Source organism: Podarcis gaigeae, assembly GCF_964106915.1.
Source record: "Podarcis gaigeae genome assembly, chromosome: 4".
Lineage (NCBI taxonomy): Eukaryota > Metazoa > Chordata > Lepidosauria > Squamata > Lacertidae > Podarcis > Podarcis gaigeae.
Genome location: NC_139677.1, coordinates 49,800,049 through 49,813,874, shown reverse-complemented (window position 1 = coordinate 49,813,874; position 13,826 = coordinate 49,800,049). Strand labels below are relative to the sequence as shown.

The window sequence follows — 13,826 nt, the reverse complement described above, 5'->3', positions numbered from 1 at the left end:
TTGAGCACAGTGATTCATTGGGTGGAGTGCGTACGCTGGCGAGGATCATAGCAGTGCTCTTGTAATTTGGCAGCCCTGCAAAAAAAATGATCTTGTCTCTCAAAGCTATGAAACACACACTCTCAACACAATGCCAAATATTTCATCGATGAACATGGTTTGGTTTGTTGGCTGTTTTGTTTTCTTGAATGAAAGCTCCACTCGTCAATTTCCTTCTCTCCTTCCCCCACCTCACACAAACATAAGAAACAGGGAGTGTCCTGAACCCCTGACCTACCAGGCAAGCAAGTCACACTCAAAGTCCAGGGATCAAACCACACCAAGTCCAAAGGTCAGGAAACGCAGTCCAGGGTCAATCCAAGTAAAAATGTCTGATATCAGGATACAGTCCAGAGTCAAAGCTGAAGCAAAGTACTGTTGAGGTCCAGGGATATTCAAGCCAAGGTCCACCAACATGGGCGATTGAGCAGACACAGCACTTCCTCTCTGCTTCCCTTTAGTACTTTGCCTGCTGATTGCAGCATCTGGGCTTGATGAGGCAGATGACCCTCACCTGTGCCAAGCCCACTTCAGCTGAGAAATCACACACATTTCCAGAGCTAGTGAGTCCCACCTGGCCGGCTAGGGAGCTGGGCTGTGGGCTCTTGCTCGTCTCAATCTCCTACAACGCCTCTCCCACTGCTCTCTACACTTCAGGGCCTGCCATGTTTGTGGGGACAAGGCCACCTCTGGCTCTGGTGATGAGTCCTGCTGCTCTGGTTCCTGTGCATTGGTCCCCATCCCCTTGCTATCGCGTGAGTACTTCCTTCCCTATCCCTTGCTTGCCCCAGTGTGTCCCAGTCCCAGCCCTTCCCAGGATCCTTTTCCTCCTCCCCGTCGTGCTTGAGAGATACCAGCTTTGGTAGCAAATGTCTGATGGGGCAAAAAGAATAGATACAGGTAACTTTCCGGTAGATCCAATGGCTCTTGCCCCAGTGTAAGTGATACTGAGTTGGGCTTTACATGAGTGCAAGGGCCATTGGATTGTCCTCTGTTAGAGACTGCGTAGTAGATAAGAACTGCTGACTCCTATGGAGAAACAGCCATTGCTACAGAGTGTATTTTAGAGTTGGAAGGGACCATAAGGGTCATCTAGTCCAACCCCCTGCAATGCAGGAATTTATTTTGCCCAACGTGTAGGCATGGAGTTGCAAACCATGCAAGTCGTTGTAAACAAGCAGAAAAGCATGCTTTGAACTCATTTACGTTTGTTTGTTTGTTTGTTTGTTTGTTTGTTTGTTTGTTTGTTTAAGTGATGGGGAATTCTGCAGTTGGAAAATCTGTTTTTAAGAAACCCTGAATAGTAATATTTTTCCAAGTAGAAACCTTACACATTTTACTGATTTGGTTTCTTAATGAATGCTAATTAATATCCATGCCTATAAAGGCATGTATGAGTACAGACATTTTCTAAGGAGGAGGGCATTCATAATTACCACATTTTTCACTCTATAAGACACACCAGACCATAAGACGCACCTAGTTTTTGGAGGAGGAAAACAAGAAAAAAAATATTCTGAATCCCAGAAGCCAGAACAGCAAGAGGGTTCGCTGCGCAGTGAAAGCAGAGATCCCTCTTGCTGTTCTGGCTTCTGGGATAGCTGCACAGCCTGCATTCGCTCCATAAGACGCACCCACTTTCCCCCTTATTTTTTAGGAGGGAAAAAGTGAGTCTTATAGAGCAAAAAATACAGTAATTTTGTATGTATCTGTAGTCTTTCTCCTTGCAGTATAGCTTATAGCACTGCAAAGACTTCTATATTTATTCAGTGACTATAGCACAACCAACCATTTAAAAGCAAATTTAAATAACAGAAGAATTCAATGTTCGTTTGTTTTTAAAAAATGCCCTGTTATGTGCTATTTGAGATTTAATTGAAGGGTTAAGAGACTCCAGGTGGTGTGGCTGCATAAATGGCACTTGCAGGATTTGCTCAGTCAGTAGAGCTTGAGACTCTTCATCTCAGAGTCATGAGTTCAAGCCCCACATTGGGCAAAAGATTCCTGCATTGCAGGGGGTTGGACTAGATGACCCTCGTGGTCCCTTCCAACTCTTCAATTCTGTGATTCTACAATTCTGTCATAGGGAGTTCAGGAGTACTACATCGCTGCTTGTGGTGGTGGTGGTGTTATTTGAATTGATATATACTGCCCTGTACTTGGAGGTCACAGAATAAAATCAAAATATAAAACCACAAAATGTATAATCAAAATAAAAAAACAACCCAATAACACACACACCCCAAAAAAACCCCAGATTTTAAAAGGGCATAGGATGTCCATCAAATCAACCAAAGGCCTGGTTTAAAAGGAACATACTTGCCTTGCACCCAAAGGTATATAATGAAAGCGCCAGGCGAACTTCCCTGGGGAGAGCATTCCAGAGATGGGAGCCAATGCAGAGAAGGCCCATTCTCATGTTGCCACCCTCCGGAAGGCCTCAGAAGATGATCTCAGGGTCCGGGTAGGTTCATAGGGAAAGAGGCGGTCCTTGAGGTATTGCGGTCCTGAGCTGTTCTTCACAGAGGAGAGGTAGGGATGATGAAGGCAAAGGCAAATGGCTTACTGACCTGAGTAGCCACTGCCCATACCATAGCAGCTGTCCCTGCCCATTTTAATTTTATTTACATTATATATACTACATACCCTGCTTTGTCCAAGTCCCTTCTATTTGGTGGAGAGGACTGCTGGTTTGCTCAGCACCTGCAAAGAGTCAGGGGCTTGCCCCCTCCCCTCCCCCTCCCTTGAGTTCACCCACAGCCCAGTGGACAAAGTCTGAAGGAGAGCTGAAATGACTGGATGTAATGAGACAAAAGCAATTTTAAAAACAAAGATTGTGACAAGTAACACTACTTAGTAGGAAAATCAGAGTGGGATGTGATTGAAAAAATTAATTGAAGTGAAAATGTAATTTTGGGAGAGATCACTATGAGAAATTAAAATTTTTAATTCATGTCATGCTTGTTGCATCAGAATGTAACAACACCCCTTGTGGGAAGGCCATGTATTCAGACATTTGGCTTCCAAAAGCAGTCAGTCAAATGTCTCTGGGAGTTCAAAAACTGGGCATGAAGATGGTGGTGGCCTTCTCTTATTTTTTATCTCTAATATACCCATGTATTTTGGAAGTATATTGTGTCTGAACATAGAGATTGTTTAGCTATCACAGGTAAAAGCTGTCAATATGTCAATTCAGAGATACTTTTTTTAACCCATCTAAATTAATGGTGGTCAGCACACCTCACAACTGTGAGTTCTGTATGTTCATTATGTGTTGTTTGAAGAAGAATGTTAGCAGCGTTTCTTTGTAAAGCTGCCAGAATTTTATTTCCCTTGTTTCTGGGAAGTGTGGCTGTCATGAGGGGAGAACAATTCAGGCCATGGCACTCCAGCTAATGTTGAGTCAAATGAGATAGGTCAGCTTTGGAAGCAGAAATGATTTTGGCAGTGTCAACATTTGTGGCCTTACAGAAGTAGGTCTTCTGTAAAAATGGGTGCGATAGCAGCTGTGGGAGCAAAGGAGCAGCTTGACTTGGACTACATTTGTGGCTCCATCTTGGTAAAAGTCAATTGCCTCCATTTAATCCAGCATTCTTTTTTCCCACAGAAGCTAGCCAGTTTATAGTTAGGACACGAGTGTGGTGCTCCTCCCGTGTTGTTGTTTTTTACTTCCTAGCATCTGATATAGTAGTTGTTATGTATTGAAGTGCTCACCCTGGCCACCCAGGGGTATTGTGTATATAGTTTTCACTCAGGTCCACGTCACTTAATTTAGGCGGGAAACCCTGGGTGGTTGTTGTTACAATGTGACAGCTGGCTGGCTATAAAAGCAGGCCGGCTGAGCTGTGTTCAGTTCAGTTCAGTTCCAGCTTACTTATAAAGAACTACTTGGAGGAATCTCTGTGTCGTCTGCTTTGTCAACCCACTACTTAATAGTAGTAATTCCATTTAGCTATCATGGCTGTTAAGAGGAGCTTCCATTGCTGTCCCCTGAAGATAATGGAATGGGACGGTGGCAGTTATTAGGCCTCTCTCTCAGCACTGCCAGACTCACAGGCATGGCGAGTACAGTGTGCAGTGGCAATGGTGAAATGCTCTCCCCATAGTAAGCAGAGGAATCGGGACTAGCAGAGGAAGTGAAAAGTCTTGTTTAAACATGGATATATATTTGTGAAGTGTGTTTATAAAAAACATGGCAGAAAAAGGGAAAAACCCATCTCCAGTATCTGGATTATTATGCTTTAAAAGGTAAAGGTACCCCTGCCCGTAGGGGCCAGTTTTGCCAGACTCTGGGGTTGTGCGCCCATCTCACTCAAGAGGCCAGGGGCCAGCGCTGTCCGGAGACACTTCCGGGTCACGTGGCCAGCGTGACATCGCTGCTCTGGCAAGCCAGAGCCGCACACGGAAACGCCGTTTACCTTCCCGCTGGTAAGCGGTCCCTATTTATCTACTTGCACCCGAGGGTGCTTTCGAACTGCTAGGTTGGCAGGCGCTGGGACTGAGCAACGGGAGCGCACCCCGCCGCGGGGATTCAAACCGCCGACCTTTCGATCGGCAAGCCCTAGGCGCTGAGGCATTTACCCACAGCGCCACCTGCGTCCCATTATGCTTTAGTCTTGCTAAATAGGTTCCCATCAGGTCCAAGAGATTCATACAGAGAAACTGATCCCTATGTTTTTCTGATCCTTTTAATAGCTGCAGAACACCATCACCCTTTTTTGTTCCATGACAATAGCATCCTATATGTAAGAACCACCAGAATGACTTGCCAAATCCCTTAGTAAAGCTGCAAGTCTTTTATCTAATTTTTTCAGTACATATCACCATACATATTGTTTTCTGTCATCCTGATTGAGCTATGTCTGATTATAAAATATGAACAGCAGTCATGTTCCTGCCAACCTTATTTCAATTCAGCGTGAATTTGGATTAATTTTACTGCAGCTGAGGGACTTTAGAGTCACTCTTATGGGAGACTAATGACAGGAATCACACTCACTAAGTGTGACAGATTATAAAATTATAAAGCGCTTTATAAATGAGTTCTGCCCCTGTGAACCTAAACCTATTTTGAAAGATGGGCCCAAAGTAGATCACTAGGTCTAAATATGCACTAAACCACAGAGACCTTTTGTACCTGATCTATGTCTGAAGGTGGTAGCTTAACATTCTATCCTGTACAAAACACTATACAGAGGGTATAGAACTTCTAGTAGTTCTAAACAATATCCAAAGATTTAGATAACATACTAATCTGATATTGCATTCCCCCAGTCCTAAAGATGCCTCATTAGTCAATCCATCTAACAAGGTTGTGTTGACAAAAGCTTCTGTGGTGTTTCCTACTTCTTCCGAAAGGCCCTTCTGGAGCAGGAATTTAGAGATAAGGCTGTTGAACTTGTTCTCTGTGGTAGATTGTGGTTCTGCGGTTGCGAAAGGATTGTAAGTTGTGGCATTTAACTCCTCTGGGTCAAGACAAAAACCTTCAGGCGTTCTCTCGAAAGAAACATCAGTTAAGTCAAGACCAGCCACAGAGGATGGGGAGGCACAAGGAATATCCCTAACAAGTCTGTAGTTCTCCATCCATTCCTTCAGCCACTCAATCCTGCAGTCGCATTCCCAGGGGTTCCTGAAAAGATAGAGCCTTCCTAGGAAGTAGACAGGTTGGAAGACTGAGAAAGGCAAGGTGGTTAGGTTGTTACTGTTCAAGTGCAAAGACACCAAGCTTATGAGGTTTTCAAAAGCCCCTTCCTCAATGTGGCTAATCCTGTTCCTGTCCAAATACAAAACTTCCAGCTCTAACTGGTCCTGGAACCATGTATTAGAGACATTTCGAAGTAAATTGCCACCAAGATTAAGCATGTTGAGACGTCTTAGGCCGTCAAAACAGTTCTCAGGGAGGTCACTGAGGACATTGTCATTTAAATAAAGATACTCCAATTTCTGACAGTATTGAAAAGCTCTGTCATGAATCACGTTTATTCTGTTATCTTGCAGATTGAGATATTTCAGCTGGGTCAGACCCAAGAGAGAATTATAAGCCACAGCTTCGATCTTGTTTTTCTCCAGATAAACATGGGTCAAATTCTCCATCCCTCGTATCGCTCCTGGAATCCTTTTGAAGTTGTTCTGAAAGCAAAAGAGTTCCTGAAGGGCTGGAAGCTCTATAAAAATCCTGTCTGGGATGTTGAAAAGATTGCAGTCCGCTAAGTCCAGTCTGACGAGCCTCTTGAGTGAAATGAAAGTCCTTGTGTGCAAATACTGAATGTATTCATTGTGGGCCATTTTTAGTTCCGTCAAGCTGGCTAGCCCTTTGAAAGCACCAGGAGTGATGAAGGATATGTTGTTGTGGCTTAATGAGAGAGATCTGAGGGATGGGAGGGTACCAAATGCCCTCTCAGCAAGGAATTTGATGCTATTTTTATCCAGGTTAATAGAGTACGCCTCACAGGGAAACTCTTTAGGGATCTGTGTGAAACCAGCACGGTCGCAAAGAATGGCACAACTCCTCTCTTGAGTGCACACACAGCTGGTGGGGCAGGAGCGGACACAGGCCCACACACAGTGAACAGGGGGGATGCAGAGAAGGACTGGCAAGGAAGTGTACCAGCAAGGGAAGCGGGGGAGAGAAAGAGAGAAATCAGATATTAGTAAACACTCACAGTATCAAAACACAATATTTATATAATGAATGGATCTTGCTTACTACTAATAATTAATAATTAATAATTAATAATTAATAATTAATAATTAATTAATAATTAATAATTTATACCCCATGGTTTCCCCAGCCACTCTGGGCAGCTTCCAACAAAAGATTAAAAATACATTAAAACATCAGTCATTAAAAACTTCCCTAAACAGGGTTGCCTTCAGATGTCTTCTAAATTTCAGGTAGTTGTTTATTTCCTTGACATCTGATGGGAGGGCGTTCCACAGGGCAGGCGCCACTACCGAGAAGGCCCTTTGCCTGGTTCCTTGTAACCTCACTGCTCACAGTGAGGGAACCGTCAGAAGGCCCTCAGCGGTGGACCTCAGGCTGGACGATGGTGGTGTAGAAGCTCCTTCAGGTATACTGGGCCAAGGCCGTTTAGGGCTTTAAAGGTCAGCACCAACACTGAATTGAGCCCGGAAATGGTCTGGAAGCCAATGTATGTCTTTCAGGTAAATTGAGTGACTAGTTGCTGAGACTGAAACACCAGCTGTGGAAGGGACCTATTAAGTTTCAAGAAGCTGATTTACTTTCGCAGAATCTCAATAAGCTCTTCAAATTATGTGGCATGAGAAAGCTTCGCTATCACATCCAATAAGTTCTTCTTTGGGATCCTTTCGAGGGAGAGACTTGCCCCCAATTTACATAATGAAGGCATTTTCCCATCCTCTTCCCATCAGTAAGTTTTCCCTGTTCCTGTGAACTGTATTTAAAGGATGCAGCTGGAACTAAGCCTAGGACTCTCAATTGGGAGAAGGGGAAACTGAAATTATTGGTTGTGAAAGGGGAAGCTTCTCAAGTGCACACTGCGGGCAGGTTAGCCATCATGTCATCATGGCAGCTGAGAGTTTAAAGGCATCAATGTCACTGTAATATTACAGGGTCCTTGTGTCAGCTTATCTGCTCACAGGGCTCCACGTTTTCAAACATTGGGCAAACAATTTTTTAAACACAAGTTAATGGAGTATAAGCAGTAAAAGCTAGCAGGTAGCACTCTTCGCAACCAAACACAAACATGTGGTATTAGGCCAAAAATGTACTCGGCTTCGAAGAGCAAGCTACAAAAGTGCAAAGTCTAATTAAAACGAGTTCACAGTTTTGTCTTCTGCCCTCAGTGGGACAAGCCCTGCAGGTAACATCCTTTGCTCCCAGACCCTTAATTTGTGGGATCAGTGTGTTGGTTACACATCAAAGACCAGATTATATTTATGTAACTTCATCCAATTGACCACTTTTAAACAGCCATGAGAAGAGATTTGCTTGAAATATTCCTTTGGTTCAGTGCCCACGTTTGAAGAAAGTGCTGTCCTCTCTCTACTAAAATGTGAAGGAGGTATTTCTACTGGTTTTTGTCCCCTTTAGAAATAAATTAAAAAATTGTCCAGTAACACCTTAGAGACCAACTAAGTTTGTTCTGGGTATAAGCTTTCATGTGCATGTCTCTAAGGTCCGACTGGACAATTTTTTATTTTTTTTAATTTATTTTTATTGCGTCAGACCAACACAGCTACCTGAATCTTGTCTCCTTTAGGTTACTATAAGAGGCTCCATGAGGAACTCTCTGGAGATCTCTGTAATGCCAGCACAATGACATAAGAAGGAGCAACTCTATTTGTATCGTTTACACTTCAGAACTATTAAAAACCACTTCGCTTAAACTTTCATCATCCTTACCTTCCTGTTTTCAGTGTTCCTCTGTGGAACATTCCAGATTTGATATTTAAACACCAGATACCGCATGTGATCAAGTGGGTTGACACATGCAACCACAACCTGCTACAGGAGGCTGTGAGTTTGAGCAGAAGAATTTGATCCCATGCTCCTTCAGTTATTTTTCTGTTCAAAATTGCTCCCTGCTTCTGAAGTGAAACATATTGGGCCCTGTGTTTTCTCTCTCTCTAAGGTGGAGAAAGATTGGGGAGGGGGGAGTTTCGAACAGAAAAGCAATTAGGATTGAAAGGGTTAAGTAGTTCCCTTTCCCCCCAAAGTTCTTCTGCTCAAACTTGCAGGCTCCTTAGGCCTCCGTGACATAATTTAAGCATCGGTGAACAATATTTCAGGGGGGAGGTGTCCATTTTTAAAATCCTTTGTGCTTTATGCACTGTGGAGATAGATGTACCGAACATCACAGATCTATTTTGCAAAGTGCCTCAAGAGTGCAGACAAGCCCAGGCCTGTTTGACATTTGAAAAGCTACTCCAGGACATTCATTTCATCCTCTGCTTACTGTATGAACACAGGTCAGAGGTGGGCTGAATTTGTCTTATAGAATGTAAGTATTTTGTTTTCCTAGAAGACCAATGGGCTTTAAAGTGTGCATGCTTAGGATCTCTCGGATATGGTGTTCAGAGTGATCCGAGGAATGCAATCTTGCTTAAAAACAGAGAAAAATATATACAACACCTAGCGCACTGTTCTTGGGTTGTATCCAACATAGTGCTATGGCAGGGCACCATCAGTGCAAAGTTTACAACTAGCATAATAGGACTTCCCCCACTCCTGCCCCTGCTAAATCTGTTCAAAGGTTCCCCTCAATACTCCAGATTTGGGGAGGGTGCAAGGGAGAAGAAGAGGAAAGTCCCCTTGCGCTAGCACTGGGGATGAGTTAGAACACCACTATTATTATTCATTCCAGAAACCATCAAGTACTTGAACAAGGTGTCAGTGATGTGTCACATTCACTCAGGCAAATCCTAACAAAGCATCTTGCACTCAATGCTTTTTAATGACTTTTTAATGACTATCTGGAGAGGTGGAAATGTGTCCAAACTGACTGTCCTGATTTGTCGTTTGAGAATCATTTCGTGTCTAGGATTCTAGGTACTGCTTGAAACTTGCTAATGGACTACCCCCAGAACAAAATACATTTATAAAGCAACATGTAATTAATAAATGTGTGCTTGTAGCCTTTCTAAAAGTCCTCTCTGTGAAGCTTGGATGCTACACACGCTTACTGAATAGTGAGCGGACAACACCTAATGATATCGAACTGCTTGCACAATGGAAATCAGCTTGTGCAACAAGACTTCCGATTTCCCTTCTCCCCACTGTGCCCCCCCCCCCAATATCTGCTTGAGGGAGACTGCCAACCCTCCAAAGCAGATTTTCGGGGGCACACAGGGAAGGAGAAACATAGACCCACTTTTTTTTCCTTTTTTGTCTTTTGTTAGTTGTGAAAATTAATAAATATTATTTTTTAAACATAGACCCACTCGTGCTCTGCACACTTTTGCCTCTGCCCCCCCCACCATGGCCGCTTAAAAAGGGTCCCCATCCTTGCTCCAGATGCTGTTGGGACTCCAACTCCCATCAGTCATCACCAGTGATCAGCAAACGATGGGAGTTGTAGTCCAACAACATTTAGAGAGCTATAGGCTCCCCATCCCTGCTATAAGTCCTGCCTTAAAAGTTGGAATAGGAATAATCATTCAAGTACTTGGGGTGGAGGGGAGGACATTTTAAAGGGATTTAAAAACAACAACAGCAACAGCAACAACCATCATTTACCGGTATGTTAATAAATGGTAATAAACACTCCTTTCTCCTACACAGATGTATCTTTGGTACTTAGGAATATAAAGGATGGTAACATTAAGGCTTACAGCTGCAGTAAAATAAAGCCTGCTGCATAACTCTGTTCATTTCCCCTTAACTAAAAGTCATCAACACTAGTCTGTGTCTTGTGTGTAGGTATTGTGTGTAGCTTTAATGACCACATTGCAATAGTCCACCATCAAAAATCATCTATCTGCACAGCTCTAGTCTACTGTTTATTTAGGCATTATTAACGCAAAACTGTGTCACCAAGAATTAAGTATGCATTACCTGAAGGGCTTAGCTATTCAATGCGAGAGAAGGAAGGATAAACTAAGTCAAAAGAGCACTAAACTGAGGTAAATAATGCCCCCCCACTGTAAACTGGATCCCCACTTTATTCTAATTTGCCTCAGTATAGCAGGGAATGGGCAGTATTCTTCTTTTCCATAAAATTGTCCCTAATCAAAGTCACAAATTAAGCCACACAAAATGCTGAAAAGTTCTTCAAATCCCAAATGTCAATTTGACATTTGTAGCAAGTATCCATTTTAGGTATCCAAAGAAAGGAATAAGCTTAAAGGACAGCCGCCATACTGTCTTTACACAGAAAGACAGTTAATACATAATTAAGTAGAGTCCACAGAGGGATACAATTTCCTCAGAGTTCATGGTCCATATTTCTCTTCAAAGAACCACAAACACTAATCAATATAATAGATTAAACAAAAGGGGAATTGCTGGTGTCCAGATATGACTGAAGTAAAAGGGCAGCATAGCAGAAAAATGACACAGATGTTGTAATAATTGGCAAATGATCCAGTCTTGTACCTTTATGCTGAAAAATCTGACTCCGAAAACTGATTAATTCCCTGCAGTGGGTGCTTAAGATAAATTAACTCTTTCAAAATAAAAGAACTACACACTACTAGCTTTAGAAATTGCTGTAAAATTTTGTGGAATGAAAAGTCTACTTACCATTTAAAATGATGACAAACATTACCCTGATTAGTTGCTTGTGGCATCTCAGGTCCTCCAAAATCTAAAAGCAGACCAAAAACAGGGAACTATGCCATACAGTTCTGATTTGCAATTGTCCTTTGCCTTTCTTTTTTAAAAAGTACTGCTTATAATGTTTTTTTCATCCTCTGTCTGAAAGCATAACTGATCTCCCTTCCGCTGGTTTCTACCACAAAGCTTTCCAACCAGCAACCCAATCCTTTGCATCTTTATTTTCAGAGTGAATTGGATTCCCTCTAAATTCAATGGGACTTTCTCCCAAAAAATTGTGCATTGGATTGTGATCCTACTTGCCCAAACAGTCTTATAATACATCACACTGAAATATGAAGTGGACTGAAAATAATGAAAATGTATGGCTGTATGTAACCAGCCACAGATACTTTCCTCCACCAACACCTACAGAATCAAAGTGAAGAAGAAAAAGGACTGGTTACCTGCCTCCCTTACCTGACAGGGGGATGTCTGTGTTGTCCTTTTTTCTTCTGAAGCTTGCGGTTAGCTCTGTTGCAGCATCTCTGAAAGGCTAGCATTTTCTCTGCTCTCAAAATCTATCATTTAATGGCAGGAAAATCCTCTGTATCAGGGGGGGATTAGCAGAGACGGATGAGTTTGTCTTGTTCCATAAAGCTTCTGGGTTGTTGACAAATCCATCAGCTTTTATTCCCCTCACACCCCCCAAAAATCAGACAGGAGCTGGCCCTCAGCCATCCCCAGCATTACAAAAGGAAAAATAACCCTCGCCCAGTGCTAGTTACATAAGGAGAGGCATATAATTATGTTTGAGGGCAAGCTTATGATTTTAGCATACACAGTGACTGAGGAAGGCACACACCTGACTTCTCCTATCAAGGGAAAGTCTCAAAACTCAACTGCCTGTCATAATCTGAACCACAACACAAAGCAGTGGAACTGGATCTACCATTGGGCTAAGTGAGGCAACCACCTCAAGAAATGTGTTTCTCCCCACCCCCCGTCTTTGAACAATGCCCCCACAGGTGCAGTGGGGAAAATGCTGTCCAGCCACCAGGGCTGAAGTAACAAACATTTCTGGTGCCAGATGCTGTTCTCTTAGCATGCACTAGTTGCACAACCAACCTGCTGCATCGTGCAGACTGTGGCCATCAGCTGCAGAGTCATGCAATTGGACTTTATTTGCTCTCCCAGCCCCAGCATGCCTTCCAGATTGGGCGAAGGTGGAGCAAAAGGCAAAGTTCTGTTGTTGAAACATTAACTTGCATGTTTGTGCTTTTTGGTGCATGTGCACCCAGTATTTGGGGGATATTCAGGCTTAGCCTAATTAATGCATGAAAGGGTTAAGACCATAGAGTAAGCTGTCCTGCCAGGTTTAGCTAGGTTACTTCCCCTCACATTGGGAAGGTGATAAAGCCTTTGTTCTTCCATTCCATCATGCAAACTCTACCTCTAGCTTAGACCATGTGACTTAAGCAAGCCATCCTTGTGTATCTATACTTTAGGAACTTTCACGACTTTGGAACCCCAATCTTACCGCTTCTTTTCTGACTGCTCTACGGAAAAGCACATGAATCTGACCCTTGAAGAATTTGTAAGTAAACCATCTTTAACTTACCAAACCACATGGTCTTTTTCTATGCCAAGTGGAGAACTTTAGAAGCAACCAAGGGGTTATTTTAAAGGTCTACTGCGCCATCCACACTTTGCTGTACGGTCATACCTTGGAACTCGAACAGAATCCGTTCTGGGAAGCCTGTTTGACTTCCGAAACATCTGACTTCCAAAGCGCGGCTTCTGATTGGCTGCAGGAAGCTCCTGCAGCCAATCAGAAGACCTGTCAAGACATTCGGCTTCCAAAAGAATGTTCGAAAATGAGTCATTTATGGGTTTCGATTGTTCTGGAACGGTAACGTTCGACTCCGAAGGTGTTGGGGAGCCAAGGTATGACTATATTTAAATCTCTGCTGAGGTTCTCTCACCAGAGTACTTGCCCCAAACCTAGATCTCAGGCATCTAGGGAATTATCTTTTTATTATACTGAATATATATTTATTTTAACAAGAAAAAGAAACCCACACTATTTCCCGCCCACCTGATGTACCAGCAACACAAGGCACAGCCTGCACCCACTTCCATAGTACATTAATACTAGTGCAATATGTAACAATGTTGTAGTGGATTCACATCCCCTAAGAGGAATGTTCCTGTTCTGGAGCCTTGTAGTACTTATTTCAGGGGAGCAGGGGACAGCAAGGTGTCAAGGGATGGATATAGTCAAAAATATATGGAGAGCACCAGGTTGACTGTATTAGAGAGCTGCCGGCCCTATCCCCAAACACTTTACAGATAGGTAGCTGTGTTGGTCTGCCATAGTCAAAACAAAAAAAATTCCTTCCAGTAGCACCTTAAAGACCAACCAAGTTAGTTCTTGGTATGAGCTTTTGTGTGCATGCACACTTCTTCAGATGATGATTCTGAAGAAGTGTGCATGCACATGAAAGCTCATACCAAGAACTAACTTAAAGGTAAAGGTAAAGGTACCCCT

At 43.0% G+C, this 13,826-nt stretch overlaps 1 protein-coding gene across 1 annotated transcript; it reads right to left on the bottom strand.

Moving 5' to 3' along the window:
- Nucleotides 1-4,711: 4,711 nt before the first annotated feature.
- NYX (nyctalopin) lies at nt 4,712-12,206 on the bottom strand. The gene is made up of 3 exons (XM_083734876.1): nt 11,756-12,206; nt 11,264-11,327; nt 4,712-6,629 (listed from the first exon to the last, which is right to left on the bottom strand). Exons 2-3 carry the CDS (start codon nt 11,283-11,285, stop codon nt 5,227-5,229), a joined length of 1,425 nt encoding a protein of 474 aa, XP_083591002.1. The 5' UTR covers nt 11,286-11,327; nt 11,756-12,206; the 3' UTR covers nt 4,712-5,226.
- Nucleotides 12,207-13,826: the final 1,620 nt, after the last annotated feature.